Source organism: Pseudophryne corroboree, chromosome 7 (assembly GCF_028390025.1).
Source record: "Pseudophryne corroboree isolate aPseCor3 chromosome 7, aPseCor3.hap2, whole genome shotgun sequence".
Lineage (NCBI taxonomy): Eukaryota > Metazoa > Chordata > Amphibia > Anura > Myobatrachidae > Pseudophryne > Pseudophryne corroboree.
The window spans coordinates 229,148,486-229,167,807 of record NC_086450.1 but is presented as its reverse complement, the minus strand read 5'-3'; the positions used below and the strand labels follow the sequence as shown (position 1 = coordinate 229,167,807).

At 46.0% G+C, this 19,322-nt stretch overlaps 1 protein-coding gene across 33 annotated transcripts in view; it reads right to left on the bottom strand.

Annotated features, from left to right (window-relative positions):
* CLASP1 (cytoplasmic linker associated protein 1) overlaps nucleotides 1-19,322 on the bottom strand; it is a 773,091-nt gene that overhangs the window by 558,235 nt on the left and 195,534 nt on the right. For 32 of the 33 annotated variants that reach the window (XM_063933995.1, XM_063933998.1, XM_063934002.1 and 29 more), the window contains exon 8: nucleotides 12,690-12,757. In XM_063933995.1, coding sequence (XP_063790065.1) covers nucleotides 12,690-12,757 — 68 coding nt within the window. Of the gene's footprint in view, nucleotides 1-12,689; nucleotides 12,758-12,860; nucleotides 13,031-19,322 lie in introns of those variants that run through there. The other variant, XM_063934019.1, reaches the window with a different exon arrangement.

The following is a 19,322-nucleotide window of genomic DNA, read 5'->3' as shown; positions in this document are numbered from 1 at the left end:
ACCGGAGTGTGAGGTGTGCATGAGGAGCAATGGCGCACAGCTGCAGTGCTGTGCGCTACCTTGTTGAAGACAGAAGTCTTCTGCAGCCAATTTTCCGGAACACTTCTTGCTTCTGGCTCTGTAAGGGGGCTGGCGGCGCGGCCCTGGGAACGAACACCAAGGTCGGGTCCTGCGGTCGATCCCTCTGGAGCTAATGGTGTCCAGTAGCCTAAGAAGCCCAAACTACCACAAGTTATGTAGGTTCGCTTCTTCTCCCCTTAGTCCCTCGCTGCAGTGAGTCTGTTGCCAGCAGATCTCACTGTAAAATAAAAACCTAAAATATACTTTCTTTCTAGGAGCTCAGGAGAGCCCCTAGTGTGCATCCAGCTCAGCCGGGCACAAGATTCTAACTGAGGTCTGGAGGAGGGTCATAGTGGGAGGAGCCAGTGCACACCAGGTAGTCCTAAAGCTTTCTTTAGTTGTGCCCAGTCTCCTGCGGAGCCGCTATTCCCCATGGTCCTTACGGAGTCCCAGCATCCACTTAGGACGTCAGAGAAATCCTTTTACTGCTGTGTCCTATGGGGGTCATTCCGACCTGATCGCATGCTGCCGTTTTTCGTATTGCAGCGATCAGGTCACTACTGCGCATGCACCGCAATGCGCAGGCGTGTCGTACGGGTACAAAGCGGATGGTTGCTGTGCGATGGATTTAACGAAGAATCCATTTGCACAGCCGATCGCAAGGAGATTGACAGGAAGAAGGTGTTTGTGGGTGGCAACTGATCATTTTCTGGGAGTGTTTGGAAAAATGCAGGCGTGTCCAAGCATTTGCAGGGCGGGTGTATGTCGTCAATTCCAGTACCGGACAGGCTGAAGTGATCGCAAGGGCTGAGTAAGTGAGCTACTCAGAAACTGCACAAACTATTTTTGTACCGCTCGGCTGCACGTGCGATCAGACCCTTGCACAGCAAATATAGACTCCCAAGTGGGCGGTGACTATGCGTACGCATGGGTGGTCTTCTGGTTGCCGAATGTCGGGATCCCGACACCCGGCATACCGACAAATATTCTCCCTCGTAAGGGGCTCATTTGCGTTCGCCGCGCTGTCGGTATGCCGGCGGTCGGGCTCCCGGCGCCGGTATGCTGGTCGCCGGGAGCCCAGCCGTCGGCATACCATACTACACCCGTTTGCACGGCTGCAAAAAGTAGCTAGCAAGCAATCAACCCGGAATGACCCACTAAGTCCTGCTGCCAGTCCACCTGCCCCCTCCGGCATCAACATTCCCCACTCCCTAGCCGCGGTGCAGGTGGAACAAAAGCCGCTGCGGCCATCGGCATAGATGTGTATGAAAGCGGCGCAGCGGAAGGATTTCATAGCCCTCCCTGCGCCGCATACTCTCTGAGCCCCGGAGCCTCCTCTGCGCGTTATGTCACAGAAGTGCCTCCCCGCCACAGCCGCACCCAGATCTCCAGAGACCCTGACTCCGCAACACAGCACCTGGGCTGCCGGCCTGGAAGCCCCGAGATGGCTAATGTAATGGATAGAGTGGGTGATATTGCTGAGGGTAATGCCTGGACGCTGAATCAATGTAAAAGGTGAAAGTGCTGTGCAGAGCAGTGGGTGTGCAGTGTCACTGACACTGCACAGCACTCTCACCTTTTACATTGATTCAGCGAGTCAGTCAGTTCTGCCAGCCAGTCACTATTGTTAGCGCCAGTGTCTCAACACGTCGCATTACAGGGAAGTAGACGCACTAAATAAACTACAGCACCCAGCAGCCCTTGCTGCTGGGAGCTGCAGGCTGCAGTTTATTGAGTGCATCTTCTTGCCTGTAATGTGGCACGTTGGGATACCAGCACTAACAATAGTAATTGGCTGCTTGGATGTCTGCTGTGCGAGTCTCCGGGAGAGCCACTGCCAAAGGGAGGAGGACAGCAGCTTAACTGCTTCCAGGAGGAGAAGCATCACCCGCCCCTCCCCTACTCGAAGTACCTCCGGGCCCCCCCCCCGCACCCCCCCCCCACAACACCCGCGGTGGCTCTGGACCCCCTACCCGCAGCAGCACCGTAACCCACCACTCTCCCACCTGCGGCACCCCCCGCCCGCTGTGGCTCCGGACCCCCACCCCTGGCATCCAGCCCCTCCCGTGGTACCACCGCACCAGCCCCTCCCCTCCCCCACCCACGGGACCCCCGCAACCGCCCCTCCCCATCCGCGGCACCCCTGGACCCCATCTGCGTCTCCCACAACCACAGCACCTACTAGGTGATTCATCAGGCCCTGCATGCGCTGTTCACTCCGTTGCAAGGGGTTTCAACCCTTTAACCATTGCACGCCCTTTGTCCATGCAACATTTAACTACTCACACAATTATGATTGGAGATAATACTACATATAATAAAAATATTGCATGCTACAAGGGCGACAAGGGTTATGGGAGCGTAGCCCCTTACGATGGTGTGAAGAGCGCCCGTAGGGCGTGATGAATCACCTAGTGAATCTAGGTTTCCCATATTCGGTGATAAATACGCGCTGAGGAAGGTTTCCTTGCTCTGAGCATAGTTTGAATTACCTATTGTGAGAATACTCTTGACTTCAGGATAGAGGTTTCAAGAGCCATGCCATCAAAGACAGTTAATCCAGATGTCTGTGATAACAAGGACCTGGACGTTGAGGGAGCAGAAGTGGAGCATTCATCAACATTCTCTGCGGATCTGTGTACCAATGCCTTCTGGGCCAAGCCGGAGATATTAGTATCACGGCACCTTTCCCTTGCTTTATCTTTCTCACCACCCTGAGTAATAGGGTGATTGAATGAAACACATAAGCCAGATGGAAGTCCCATCTCACCGACAGGGCATCCACAAAGATCGCTCTGGGATCCTTTGTTCTTGACCCATATGTGAGCACTTTGTTGTTCAGATGGGACGCCATGAGATCTCTCTCTGGCAACCCCCACATGTCTACTAGAGTCTGGAAGACCTCTGGGTGTAGAACCCATTCGCTTGCCAGAATGGCGTGTCGACTGAGAAAGTCCGCTTCCCAGTTTAGAACTCCTGTCACGAACACTGCGGACAAGGCTGGATGATGAAGTTCTGCCCACTTTAGTATGTGACTTACCTCCTTCATCGCTTTTCGGCTGCGAGATCCTCCTTGATGGTTGAAGTACACTACTGCCATCGCATTGTAGGTGCGGATCTGGACTGGTTTTCCCCGAAGAATGTCCTTTGCCTTAATCGGTGCAATGTATATGGCCAGAAGTTCCAATATATTTATTAGCAGGCAACCTTCTTCCTTGGTCCTTTGCCTCTGGAAACGCAACCTTCCTGACACTGCTCCCCAGCCCTGGAGACTGGCATCTGTCGTCAGAATTTCCCAATCTGATATCCAAAAGGGATGGGATGTCTGTAGCCACCAGGCTAATGACCTTCTTACTTCTATCATAGTCAGTGTTTTTATCGTATGATGCAACCCATTCCATTTGGCAAGAATCAGACGCTGCAGAGGCCTCAAGTGGAATTGTGCATACACCATGTCGAATGTTGACACCATCAAACACATTGCTGCGTGAATGGATACCTTTTGACTGTGTAGCAAGTCCTGAATCCTTGACTGAACCTTGGATATTTTGTTCAGAGGTAACATTACTCTCTGAAGACTTGAATCCAGTACAGCCCCCAAGTGAGTCATCCGCTGTGACGGAATCAAAGACGATTTTGCCCAATTTATGAGCCACACGTGTTTCTGCAGACACGTTATTGTCTGTTGCAGATGACATAGGAGCAATTCCTGTGACTGTGCCAGGACTAAAAGATCGTCGAGGTATGGAAATTTTTTTATCCCCTGCTGGCGGAGATAAGCTGCCATTACCACCATAATCTTGGTAAATACTCTGGGAGCTGTGGCTAACCCAAAAGGTAGGGACTGGAACTGAAACTGCTGTTGGAGGATAGCGAAAAAACATGTAGGTAAGCATCCTGTATATCCAGGGATACCATATAATCCCCTGGCTCCATGGCCAAAATGATGGAACGTAAAGTCTCCATGTGAAACAGAGGTACCCAAATGTATTTGTTCAGCACTTTGAGTTCGAGAATGGGCCGAAATGACCCATTTGGCTTCTGGACTAAAAACAGGTTGGAGTAAAAACCCTGTCCTCGTTGTGCTGGAGGAACTGGAATGACTACTCCTGACTGAAGAAATGTCTGAATTGCCTCTTGCAAAGCCCTGGCCTTCGTCTCTACTGGAGACGGGCTGGTACAAAAAAACCTTCGAGGAGGGTGCTTCTTGAAGGCAAAAGCATAACTTAGAGATAACGCTTCCTGCACCCAGGCATCTGTTGTAGACTGCTGCCAGATCTGTGAAAACTGAAGAAGTCGGCCCCCCACCCTGGGGTCCCCCAGGTAAAGGCCCGCACCATCTGCCTGATAGCTTATCTGTTTTACCAACAGGTCCTCTGGTAGCACAATGATTTTTAGTCCTACCAGACTTCTTGTATTGGGACTGCCTGCTATCACTTTTACCTTTAGCTTTTCCTTGAGACCGAAAGGCCCGAAAAGCCAGAACTTTAGATTTGAAATTGTATGTGGAAGGAAACTTTACTTTCTTGGAGTCTGCTTCTGACTCCAAAATATCTGTCAATTCTTTACCAAAAAGAATATCTCCAGAAAAGGGCAAAGATTCTAAAATCTTCTTAGATTCAGAATCCGCTTTCCACGTATGTAGCCAAACTACTCTGCGAGCAGCTATTGTTGAAGCTGATGCCCTGGAGGTAATAGTACCCATATCCAATGCTGCTTATTCCAAGTACATTGCAGCCTGTTTTATATGTGCTATATGGGATTTTTGCTCTCTAGATGCTATTGAAAACCCCCCCTCCAATGCATCAGCCCAGGCAGCCACTGGCTTTGCCATCCAAGCTGAAGCCATGGCTGGCCTTATGACTGACCCAGACAGGGAAAAAATGGTTTTCAGAAAGCCATCCACTCTCCTATCTGTGACATCATTTAATGATGTTGAAGGCAAAGGTAATGTAGATTTTTGCACTAATCGAATCACATGCGTATTTACTTTAGGAGCCAACTCCCTTCTTATTAAGCATAGCCCAAGCCTCTTCAATGATTTCTGTCAGTTGATCCGACCCTGGAAACTCAGTCTTAACTGTTTTGGGACGTTTAAACACAGGTGCCTTGGTTTTTAACACAGGCTCTGCTGAATCCTCTAAGGATAGAATGGCTTTCATTGCTTTAATTAACTCGGCTATATCCACTGAGCCGAGACCTTCCTCCTCCTCTTTGTATGCCAAAGTAGAATTGAGCTTTCACCCTCCTCCGATGAATCCTCATCTGAACCATGTGTAGCCTGTGAGGATGAAGATTTACTTACCACCGACTTATCAGCCTGTTTCTTTTGAGAGGCTGCTGGAAGTGATACACCACAGGTGGGAAGTTGCATGTAAGGGTTAATCGTGTAACCTATTCCCGGTACAGGAGTTGGAGAAATTATCCGTTCAGCTATACTGGATAAGGTCTGTGCAAACATAGCACAAGGCTGATCAACCTACACCTGAATCTGCCTTGTATTTTTCAAGAACCCCTGGTGAAAGCTAAAGCAATTTGCACACAAACCATCCTGAACCAGATCCTGAGAGGATAACACAGCTTTGCAAGACAAACATGATGAGTGTTGGTGTTGCTGTGAGTGTATCTTCCTCACCTTTGCTGCTCTTGGACATGATAAATAATCAACACTTCCACAGTGTACTACACAATTTGTGACTGTAATCACTTTACGCTTTCTAAAGTGACATACAATCCGACCCTACCCATGCACCAGCATTGAGGATCGGAATAGAACAAAACTGACAGAATATAGTAAAGTCAACAATCACACTAGCAGTCAGTCAGTTATACATTAGTATAATAAGCAATATGAGCACATCATCAACTACATTTTAAGTATGTAGGAGAACATATTACTGAATCATGTTTAAACAGATCCCCTGTATTCAGACACATTGCGAAAGAAACAACAGTAAATGTATACAGACGCATATGCAATAGGCACTTATCTAACTATTCATACTCAAAAAGGTAGATAGAAACTAAAGGAAACAATTACTAAGCAGTGATAAGAGCGGAGAAGTGAGCCAGTGGAGAAGTTGCCACATCAACCAATCAGCAGCTCTGTATCATTTTGTAGTATGCAAATTATAGATGTTACTTCAGTGCTGATTGGTTGCCATGGGCAACTTCTCCACTGCCTTACTTCTCCGCTCTTAACACTGCTTAGTAAATGTCCCCCTTAGTGCTGTATTAGCCGTACTCAGTAGAGTGGGATACAGGGAGACTCACCTCGCTTCCAGGACTGATCAATACGTTAGCGAACGCTGAGTGGATCCAGACACTCCTAGTGTACACTGTCGCTCCATGAACTTATAGTGAACACTGACGAAACAGCCACACAGCCGCCTATGCTGCCACTATGTCCCCTTCGTGTAGAGCGTCTGAGACGGAAGCGGGAAACAGTTCATGGCAGGAAACTTGGAGAAAACTGGTCATGAACCAGGGGGAGGGGCGATCAGGAGAGCGTCCGACTCCCCACTGCTGACATAAACCCTAGGGATTGTAGCCTCATACTATTCCTGGAGCCTATGATCCCTAAGGCCTAGCACTGGTGCACCCGAGGTGGCAGCCGTGTCAGCGGCTGTTTGGTAGTCTCCTCCCAAAACAGTGCGGCTGTGTCCGTATTCCCCTTCTAAGCGGAAACCGATGCTTTACCTTCTCCCCGTGCTCCGGCCACAGCCTGGTAACGTCTGCTGGACCTGCTAGTATATCCGACACAGTCGCCAGCCAAAACAGCACTGTACTCGTGGGTAAGCGTTGTCGCGACCCGGCAGAGAGTTGTTGGAGCGACTCTTTCTAAAGTACATATAAGACGCTATTTGCTCAGAAAAAAATAGTAAGACTATAAAAATAAAATAAGAAAGCTTAGGGCTGCTAAAAACCAGCAGCCCTCTGACCATGGTCCGGCTCTTGCCGCACCAAACAAAAAACTGATTTGCCTGAGCCAGGGTTATATGGACGGGCCCGTTGCATGCTGGGAGGCCGGAAAGCTTTGACCGATTGGTGCAAACCCGCTGTCGCTTCATCATATCCCATTGTTGGGGGTAATTCCAAGTTGATCTCAGCAGGATTTTTTATAGCAATTGGGCAAAACCATGTGCACTGCAGGGGAGGCAGATATAACATGTGCAGAAAGAGTTAGATTTGGGTGGGCTATTTTATTTCTGTGCAGGGTAAATACTGGCTGCTTTATTTTTACACTGCAAATTAGATTGCAGATTGAACACACCACACCCAAATCTAACTCTCTCTGCACATGTTATATCTGCATCCCCTGCAGTGCACATGGTTTTGCCCAATTGCTAACAAAAATCCTGCTGCGATCAACTTGGAATTACCCCCGTTATCCTGTGGATAACATGTGGACGCTGCCGGAGAAATCTGCGTTTGCAGGCTGACAGCTATAGGACGCCATCATCCAAAAGGAAGAGTGAGACACCCAGAATGCGGACCTCATTGCCTTGGGGCAGCTACAGGAAAGCAGGGTGCTGTTCCCACAGGTAGTAACCTGAGAAATAAAAGCATCCAACTCAGGCCCGAAAAGAAAACCCCCAGCCAAGGAAACTGCTTTTAAGGAACTCCTGGAGCCAAAATCAGCATCCACAGAGCAAACTAAATAGCCCATCGAGCCGCAAAAGCCAGAGCCAAGACGCTGAGAACAGTAAAGAACATAAAACCGTCCCGAAACTACAAAAGGCTTCAAACAACCCGCAAGGTGCTTGTCCAATGCATCCCGTAAAGGACGCCTGAACCGGACGAGCAGTGTTTCTGGTTAAATGTGCCACTGATGCATCCACCTTGGGAGACTAGTCCCACTTAGGCACCCAGGTCAGGGAAAAATCATAGCAAACTAGTGAGGGATCAAAAACTCCAGATCCGGCGGACGCCAAGCATCAACAAATTCCGAAAGATCCGAAGGAGGGTAGGTTACAACCCTGTGGCACCACCGCTAGGAAAGTGCTATGGCAACCAAATATAAGTAGTCCAAGCACTGCCGTACCGCCATCATGAGGTCCGCAATGCCTCGGACTCCAAAGCCATACACAGCAGATGCCAAGGTGTATCAGACACCGGCTGAGTAATTGCTCCGCAAAGAGGAAAGGAAACCTGCCCATGCACTGAGTAAATGCAGCATAAGCCTGATCTGCCCCTCAAAGCACTAGGAGTTTACAGAGTCTACTCGGTCCAAAGCTTAAGCCCACAGCCACTGCCGTATCTATATATATCGGATCCAAAAGGGCACACACCACACATGCTGCACACATTTTTTCAGTACTTACCTCTTCGGAGTCCATTGCAGCAGTCCTGTAAAAGCTCTATGAAAATAGGGTGGCCATTTTCCCTGTGTTTTACACATGCATCCACTCTCACTAGCCCTGGGTACTTCCCCTTCTCACGGGAAAATCCCTGGGACCAGCTACTAACATGGCTGCTTACACTCCTGTGAGGGAGCCGCTGCAGAAACCCAGCAAAATGGTGGCACCATTAGGGACAGAGCTTCCCCCCACACCCACTATATGGTGAGAGTGCCCCAGTCCCTGGGTCCAGGGAGCCTCAGTAGAGACCGGAGTGCACTAGGGAAGCGACCCATTGGACAGCTCCCCTTTCCTACAGCAGCTGCTGAACGGCAAGCCTCCTCTGACTCCCTGCAGCCGCTTAACTCCAGCTGTAGCAGCACACCGACCCTATGTCCAGTATAAATAAAAGTGCTACAAATAAAAAATTATCTACAGGAAGGGCACCATAGCAGCCTCCCACAATATGCCCTACTCCATGGAGAACCTAAAGAAGACTGGCATTATGGGGTTGTGGGGGGGAGAACTTACATTTTAAAGTTACAGTAGTTTAAGTTCCAAACTCCAGCTCAAACTGCAATCCCATGGTCCAGTGTACCTTAGCCTTGCTGACAGAGGAGAAAGAAAGAAAAAGTCTTTAAGACTAAGAAATTTCAGCTGTCAGCACCTTGATAAAAAGGCAGTTTCTCATGAAGTTTCTGCAGATTCCAAATCTGAAATAGTTTGAAGTAGTTTGCTTTTTGAAAAAGAGCAGAACTCGAGGCCTAGAGATCCATAACAAACAAGCAGTGGTGCGCAGCTCTAGTTCTACAGATTCAGTAGGTGGAATCGGACACTGTACATAGATCTAGTAGACCACTCTGTGCAATAAAATTATGAAAATGAATTTGCAAAGGTAGATGGCTCAAGGAAAATGACCTGGCAGTAGTACACTGCTCCAGGCCTATAGATCCAGAAGGAAAAGACTGCAGTGGTACATTGGTCTAGGAGGAGAAGCCAACAGTGATACAGTACACACTTTTTCACAAATGATGCAGTATAGTCTTTTTCAAAAACTTGTATGGTTTACTCTGTACCATTACCTAAAGTGTCTTGTTGATAAATTGGTATTTTACACTTTCATTTTTTATTGTACCCATAAGCGGTAATGTCACTGCCCGGTACCCGGACTCCAGGTCGACACCAAAAAGGTTGACACGCCTTAGGTCGACATGGACCAAAAGTCAACATGAAGAAGGTCGACATGGAAAAAGGTCGACATTAGTTTTTCACATTTTTTAACTTTTTCATACATTACGATCCATGTGGACTACGAATGGGAACGTTTATCTGTGCAGAGCGCAGCGAGGCACCTAGCCCGAAGCATGGCGAGCTAAGCGAGCCATGCGAGGGGACGCGGTGCACTAATTGGGGTTCCCGATCACTATACGAAGAAAACGATACCAAAAAAAAACCTAAAACACTCATGTCGACCTTGTCCATGTCGCCCTAAGGTGTGTTGACCAATTGGTTTCGACCTAAGGTGTGTCGACCTTTTTGGTGTCGACCTGGAGTCCCAGACCCTCACTGCCCTGTCTGTCCCAAGAACTGAAATACTTCACAGCTATTTCACATTTGTCATTTTAAAATGATAATTACAAAAAAATATAAACCAAACACACATTATGTTTTGGACTTTGAAATAGAGGCTTTTATTTCACAAAGCACTAATGTCATCACAGAGGTATTTTTTGCCTCATGCCTCAGTCATATCACTAATTCTGAACGAATTGAGAGACCGAATTATGGTTTAGCCCATAAAATATCTTCCTTTACTGTATGCAAGCAAAGAGTCTTTTTTAAATGTCAAAATTTGTTTGTCTAAATTATTAAAACGTTACCGATGTCTGTGGTAAAACCGTCCCAGTGCCTGTTCATGTTTATTAACGGTTTCACGTGACTAGTTTAACAATCGTTGCTGGTGAAAAGTGAAATCCTCCTCCATGAACTGCAGAACCCTATCAGTTGCGGGATAAGCTGTGATGGAGCACTGACTGCTATTGTCAACTCATCTGCTATATATACTCCCAAGAAAAGAAGGCAGTGGTCCAGCTGACAGAAACCTTTGGTTAATCGCAACCATTTCACAGTTCAATTATTTGCATCTGTGTACAAAACTTGAAAAAACAAAGTAAATTGTACCCATACACTACTATGTACTGTGCATAGCCTTGTCAGCTATCATGTTATTGTGAATTGAACTGTCTAAACAACTTGGGTATGAGGTCAGGGAAATCTCTCCTCCTGCAGAGCACAGCTCTGGCAGACAAGCAGAATCTGACAGTTAGACTCTACCAAAATAAAAGCAGTCTTCCACAGACATCTCAGCAGCACCCAGCCAGCTTATAGGCCGACCTATATAGCTCTTATGAAGCCCAATATTCATCACTGCGCCAGCTCTCAGAGCTGAAAAGAACGGTCTGGAATGCTTGAGAATACTTGTATTAAACACAGGACTTAGTTTCACAAGTTAATCCCCTTCCTTGCTCAAGAGGCTTATATCTGTGGTCACAGAATGCACCATATGGATAGACTTTCAGAACCAGCAAACCATTAGATGCACAATAGTTATCATCAAATGACAGAATGGGGTTTCTGTGTGATTGTCAGTGTTAAATGTTATTTTAAGATATCTTGACTAGCAGGGTTTTAAGCCCAAATTGAAATCATATAAATATATATATTTTTTAAAGTTCACATTAAATTTGTTTGAAAAATATGCACATCAGTCAACTAGTATATAATAGAATACAGGTTGAGTCTCCCTTATCCAAAATGCTTGGGACCAGAGGTATTTTGGATATCGGATTTTTCCGTATTTTGGAATAATTGCATACCACAATGAGATATCATGGCGATGGGACCCAAGTCTAAGCACAGAATACATTTATGTTTCATATACACCTTATACACACAGCCTGAAGGTCATTTAAGCCATTATTTTTAATAACTTTGTGCATTAAACAAAGTGTGTCTACATTCACACAATTCAGTTATGTTTCATATACACCTTATACACACAGCCTGGAGGTCATTTAATACAATATTTTTAATAACTCTGTGTATTAAACAAAGTTTGTGTACATTGAGCCATCAGAAAACAAAGTTTCACTATCTCACTCTCACTCAAAAAATTCCGTATTTCGGAATATTCCGTATTTCGGAATATATGGATATGGGATACTCAACCTGTATAAGGGAAAAATAACTATTGTTTCTACATCAAGTCTTTTAGTGGAGAATCTAACTATATATGCGTGTAGAACGAGCCATGAATCTGACTCCTACTGCTGGGGCTTGTGCGGCATGCTACCAGACTGTGCTTTAAAAATAAATAAATAAATACAAAACACAAATTATTTGCAGGCTTGCCCCCATCTATAACACACACGCTCAAGAAAGCACACTTACCAGATACACATTAAAAAAGAAAACACATTTTGTAAAGATATTCATGTATATTTCCCAACTACACAAAAATAATAATAATTTTATATTGAAATATATAAGTGCTTATTTCAGAAAATTCTGTATCTTTCCTCACTCACTCAAATACTCTAACAATTTCACATCCAGTCTGTCTACTTTACATAATAATGTGCAGTCTGACACTTTTATGGACGACATGAAAGGGTATGTTTAGAATACTGAGCTCACAGAAAGACCAATCCAGTGACCTTGTTTTGTGTAATATCTTATTGGAGCGACGCAGTGTCTGCCGGTACCATCCTGTCGCTTTGTACAAGTGCACCCACCGCCTGACGTTACAAAATGATACAATGCTCTATTGCTGATTTCATAACAGATTAACCACGAATTTGGGACTACCACCTACTTCAGCATTTCTGGCTGTAATTCCTCCTCCCCCCACCCCACCCCCAGACATTTGCTCTGAATGTTAGGTACTGAACAGCTGATTTAATGATTACAGATAGAGGCAAGCACTAACAATTCCACTGCCAATGGGGACAGCTCCAGCAGCATAAATTGCACGCAACATAAATAATAAGCTACACATAATTAGTGGTTCAAAGATATACTGGAAAAACAAATGATCATCTTGCATCAAGGGTCTGCTAATTAATGCACACAGAGGAGAGAGTCCTTGGGGTAACCTAGCAACAAGGAGCGATTGTATCTCGCAGCCCAGATCCTGTGACTGGGAACCATTTCAAATTACAGCTCCGACACAACAGTTACTCCAGTGCAAATCACAGATCACCCTACATGTATGCACAGTTCAGTACATACCCAGCGAAGACTGGATCATGGTCCCGGATTTCTGGACTTCGTCGAATTTGGTGAAAATCACATTCAAGCTGTAAACATAAAGAGAAGCGTGAGATAGAGAGCACGGAGCAGAACAGATTACATGAACGCAGCTTCACAGCCAGCGCGCAGCTCCCTCTAGCAATGTTTCACCTAAACTCTCAGCTCAATGCACAAGTAAGATCTGGCCTGGATTTCTGAAGCCACAGAACTGCCATACAATTCATAACGTGATCTACAAAAATCGCTGCAGTGGGAACTAAAGGCAATTCTCTGCGTTTCACTAAATTAGGATAGCTCATTAACTGTCTGTTCCAAGTGATGTATAAAAAGAAAACTCAGCTGAATGCAAAGTCTCCACACTGGAGGGGGCAGAGAGCGAGATCAGCAGTACAGCGTCACAAACAGCTCTGCATGAGCTACAAATACACCGGGCTCGTTAAAGGAAAACTACCGCCTAATATGACGGCTGTTTAATCCTTTTTCTATCAGCTTTTACCACTCATCACCTAGACATCGTACTGCAGGGTAAACAACATGTAATAAAATATATTTTAAAAAACATGTGCTTACATTATTTTTATGCACTGAATTACTAAATACATTGATCCCATTTTATATAAATACTTTTTCTAAAGTAAGTAAGAGATAAATGCAGAATATTCATGTTGCAGCAATTACCCTAGTTTCTATAGAAGTATTCCTGCAACAGCATGGAAGACCAGTTTATACACGACCAGCATTTGTTTTATGGTGATTTGCTGAACATTTTCACAGAACCAGTATCTGACTGATTAGAAAATGGGGGTGTACAAATACCATAATTTAAGGCACAGTCACATTATTTACTATTACCCTCAAGATCAAGCAGCTCAGTATAGAATAGTCCTGGACAGATATTGAGTTTTAACACAGACATAGACAATTTAAGTTGGTGCCCTACCATGAAAATAAAAAAAAAAAAAATAAGAATTTACTCACCGGTAATTCTATTTCTCGTAGTCCGTAGTGGATGCTGGGGACTCCGTAAGGACCATGGGGAACAGACGGGCTCCGCAGGAGACTGGGCACTCTAAAGAAAGATTCAGTACTATCTGGTGTGCACTGGCTCCTCCCTCTATGCCCCTCCTCCAGACCTCAGTTAAGGAAACTGTGCCCGGAAGAGCTGACATTACAAGGAAAGGATTTTGGAATCCAGGGTAAGACTCATACCAGTCACACCAATCACACTGTACAACTTGTGATAAACTTACCCAGTTAACAGTATGAACAACAACTGAGCATCACTCAACCGATGCTACATAACCATAACCCTTTGTTAAGCAATAACTATATACACGTATTGAAGAAAGTCCGCACTTGGGACGGGCGCCCAGCATCCACTACGGACTACGAGAAATAGAATTACCGGTGAGTAAATTCTTATTTTCTCTAACGTCCTAGTGGATGCTGGGGACTCCGTAAGGACCATGGGGATTATACCAAAGCTCCCAAACGGGCGGGAGAGTGCGGATGACTCTGCAGCACCGAATGGGCAAACACAAGGTCCTCCTCAGCCAGGGTATCAAACCTGTAGAATTTTGCAAAAGTGTTTGAACCCGACCAAGTAGCAGCTCGGCAAAGCTGTAATGCCGAGACCCCTCGGGCAGCCGCCCAAGAAGAGCCCACTTTCCTTGTGGAATGGGCTTTCACTGATTTCGGCTGCGACAATCCCGCCGCAGATTGAGCCTGCTGAATCGTGTTACAGATCCAGCGAGCAATAGTTTGCTTTGAAGCAGGAGCACCCAGCTTGTTGGATGCATACAGGATAAACAGCGAGTCAGTCTTCCTGACTCCAGCCGTTCTGGTTACATAAATCTTCAAAGCCCGGACTACGTCCAGCAACTTGGAGTCCTCCAAGTCACGAGTAGCCGCAGGCACCACAATAGGTTGGTTCAAATGAAAAGATGACACCACCTTTGGCAGAAACTGCGGTCGAGTCCGCAATTCTGCCCTGTCCATATGGAAAACCAGATAGGGGCTTTTACATGACAAAGCCGCCAATTCTGACACACGCCTAGCTGAAGCTAAAGCCAACAGCATGACCACTTTCCACGTGAGATACTTTAGTTCCACGGTCTTAAGTGGCTCAAACCAGTGGGATTTGTTAAGATCCCAAAGTGCCACTGGTGGCACAAAAGGGGGCTGAATATGCAGCACTCCCTTAACAAACGTCTGAACCTCAGGCAGTGAAGCCAGTTCTTTTTGAAAGAAGATGAATAGGGCCGAAACCTGGACCTTTATGGACCCTAATTTTAGGCTCATAGTCACACCTGACTCCATGGTTCCTCTGTGAGCATTTCTTGCAGTTCCGGGTACCAAGTCCTTCTTGGCCAGTCCGGAACAATGAGTATTGTTTTCACTCTTCTTTTCCTTACGATTCTCAGTACCTTGGGTATGAGTGGAAGAGGAGGAAACACATACACCGACTGGAACACCCACGGTGTGACCAGTGCGTCCACAGCTATCGCCTGAGGGTCCCTTGACCTGGCGCAATACCTTTTTAGCTTTTTGTTGAGGCGGGACGCCATCATGTCCACCTGTGGCAGTTCCCACCGACTTGCAATCTGCGTTTAGACTTCTTGATGAAGTCCCCACTCTCCCAGGTGGAGGTCGTGCCTGCTGAGGAAGTCTGCTTCCCAGTTGTCCACTCCCGGAATGAACACTGCTGACAGTGCTTGCACGTTATTCTCCGCCCAACGAATAATCCTGGTGGCTTCCGCCATCGCCCCTCTGCTTCTTGTGCCGCCCTGGCGGTTTACATGAGCCACTGCGGTGATGTTGTCTGACTGAATCAGCACCGGTTGGTTGCGAAGCAGAGGCTCCGCTTGACTCAGGGCGTTGTATATGGCCCTTAGTTCCAGGATATTTATGTGCAGACAAGCCTCCTGACTTGACCACAACCCTTGGAAGTTTCTTCCCTGAGTGACTGCCCCCCATCCTCGGAGGCTCGCATCCGTGGTCACCAGGACCCAGTCCTGTATGCCGAACCTGCGGCCCTCGAGAAGGTGAGCACTCTGCAGCCACCACAGAAGAGACACCCTGGCCCTGGGGGACAGGGTGATCAGCTGATGCATCTGAAGATGCGATCCGGACCACTTGTCCAACAGATCCCACTGAAAGATCCTCGCATGGAACCTGCCGAAGGGAATGGCTTTGTATGATGCCACCATCTTTCCCAGGACTCGCGTGCAGTGATGCACCGACACCTGTTTCGGTTTTAAGAGGTCTCTGACTAGAGTCACGAGCTCCTGAGCCTTCTCCGCCGGGAGAAACACCTTCTTCTGGTCTGTGTCCAGAATCATGCCCAGAAAGGGCAGACGCGTCGTAGGAATCAGCTGCGATTTTGGGATATTCAGAATCCAGACGTGCTGTAGTAACACTTCCTGAGAGTGTGCCACGCTGATCAGCAACTGCTCTCTGGACCTCGCCTTTATGAGGAGATCGTCCAAGTATGGGATAATTGTGACTCCTTGCTTTCTCAGGAGCACCATCATTTCCGCTATTACCTTGGTAAATATTCTCGGTGCCGTGGAGAGCCCAAACGGCAACGTCTGGAATTGGTAATGACAATCCTGTACCACAAATCTGAGGTACTCCTGATGAGGTGGATAAATGGGGACATGCAAGTAAGCATCCTTGATGTCCAGAGACACCATAAAATCCCCCTCTTCCAGGCTTGCAAAGACCGCTCTGAGCGATTCCATTTTGAACTTGAATTTCTTCAGATAAATGTTCAGGGATTTTAAATTCAAGATGGGTCTGACCGAACCGTCCGGTTTCGGTACTACAAACATAGTGGAATAGTAACCCCTTCCCTGTTGAAGGAGAGGAACCTTTACAACTACCTGCTGGAGGTATAACTTGTGAATTGCTGCCAGCACTACCTCCCTTTCCAAGGGGGAAGCTGGCAAGGCCGATTTTAGGTAACGGTGAGGGGGCGTCACCTCGAATTCCAGTTTGTATCCCTGAGACAACTTGTATAGCCCAAGGATCCACCCGTGAGCGAACCCACTAGTGGCTGAAATGTCGGAGACGCGCCCCCACCGGCTCCTGGCTCCACCTGTGGAGCCCCAGCGTCATGCGGTGGATTTAGTGGAAGCCGGGGAGGACTTTTGTTCCTGGGAACTAGCTGCGTGGTGCAGCCTCTTTCCTCTACCCCTGCCTCTGGCAAGAAAGGATGCACCTCTGACTTTCTTGCTCTTTTGCGAACGAAAGGACTGCATTTGGTAATACGGTGCTTTCTTAGGCTGTGGCGGGACATAAGGCAAGAAATTTGACTTCCCAGCCGTAGCTGTGGAAACTAGGTATGAGAGACCGTCCCCAAACAATTCCTCACCCTTATAAGGTAAAACCTCCATGTGTTTTTTAGAGTCGGTATCCCCTGTCCATTGCCGAGTCCATAAGACCCTTCTGGCAGAAATGGACATTGCGTTTACTCTAGAGCCCAGCAGGCAAATGTCTCTCTGGGCATCCCGCATATATAGGACATCGCCCACCTATTCAAACCGACCTATGACCTCTCCTGTACTGTAAATGACCATCCCTGTGTCCAATGGACAAAGATTACAGTATCCATTGTGTTAAGTTTTGGATGAATTGTATAAAGAGAGCCTGCAGCAGGCCTGGTCAGACACAAGACTCACAAAGTAATCTATTAAGATGACCAAGGACCGGACCGGGTAGTGCGGCGAATCCAATCACGTATGTACCATTGAATGTAGCCATTATTCTGTTGTATTGTATTGTTTATATTGTAACCCACTTTCAGCAATAATACGCTGTGGTGTCGGAACCCAGTGGTTTAACTACACACTGATGTCGTGTCTTTCATTCCCTGCTAAGGTTTAAAGTGTAATAGCATCACGCTGCATAAGGTTTAAAGTGTATTCATTGGGTGTGTACGTGCTGTGTGTACTTTGTACCGTCAGCGCGGCGTTTGTACGCAAAGTCCGTACACGGTACGAGACTCTGTATGCAAACAGCGTAAAAAGTACGTAGAGTGTGTATTAAGTTTAGCGGCCGCAGCGGCTCCATGGTAAAGTTTATTTAAAGTGTGTATAAGGTATAGCTTTTCATTCCTGTATATAAATCAGCATTCTCACCTTCTCCAGACCTCATTTTCAGCTCATTCAATATATGTTCAACAGGATTCAGATCAGGACTAATAGAAGAGCTAATACAGAATAGTTAAAAATGTTTTCATTCTTGGGTGATATTATCTGTGTGTTCTGGGTAATTAACCTGTTGGAAGAACTATGACCCGCCACTGAGACAGAGATTTCCGGGCAGTATGTTTTGCTGCAGGATGCCTTGATAGTCTTGTAACTTCATTGCGCCTACGCATATTTAAGGCACCCCATGCCAGACGCAGCAAAGGACCCCAAAAACATAACAGAACCTCCTTAATTTTTCACAGTAGGTACAGTACGGTGTTCTTTTCTTTGAATCTTAATTTATTTCCTCTGAACACAGAGCTAATGTAATTTACCAAAAAGCTCTAGTTTGACTCTACTGTCCAAAGGACAATCTCACAAAAGCATTGTAGCTTGTTAATATGCATTTGAGCATTTCCGGCACGTTATTTTTATCAAAAGTAAAGTTCTCCTGGGCAGTTTTCTATGGAGCCTACTGTTGTTCAAACAGCATTGGAGGGTGCAATCACATACCGATGTACCTTGCTCTTGGACTTCAGATTGTACCTCTTTAGGATTTTTCCTTCGCTCTTTTTCTACCAATCTCAATAACCTTCTGTTTAATCTGGGGGTTGATTTTCCTAATGCAGCTCTGTCCAGGGATGTTGGCTACCATCTCATGTACTTTCCACTTCTAATAGTTGTAATTGTAGTGACTGTAATATCAAGTTGATAGGAGATGGTCTAACAGCCTTTACCTTTAACATGCTTGTCTATCATTTTCTTTTTGATCTCCTCTTACAACTCTCTTCATTGATTTATCTGGTCCATGCTCAGTGTGGTGCACATGACACCAAACAGCAGAGCAACTACTTTTCTCTTTTATTTAAATAGGCTGACTGACTGATTAGAATACCGTAGACATGTGATGCTAATTTAACAAAACATACAGTTTGAAATAGAACTATAATCCAATTATTTGTTATGTTTTCATAGGGGTACCAACAAATCTGTCCAGGTCATATAAGAAGCTCTCCAGAATAAGCAATTAATGATCTTTTTCCAGTTTCTTTGCTTTATTCTATGAAACAGCAGCGACAATAGCTTTTAATTTCATCACTATAAAGGTGGAGTGAAGCCTTGTTTCAGTGAGCTATAAAGTTACAAATTTGTCCACGACTATACGCAAGGGGTTTTTAAGTAAACAACATTTTGTAACAATATTTTTGGATTCTTGAGCAAGAAGTTCCAATTAAAAATATAATATAGGAGATAGCTTGGCTGTTACATGCTTTTGAGCAACTAATTATATACATTTATAAACAAGCTTTCATAGAGGATATGCGGTTTCATTTTCAATGGTTAAAGTCACAAGATTCTAGGCTTTAATATGCACACACACTAGACGACGTTGGTCTATTAGCGACGTCGTCTAGTGTTT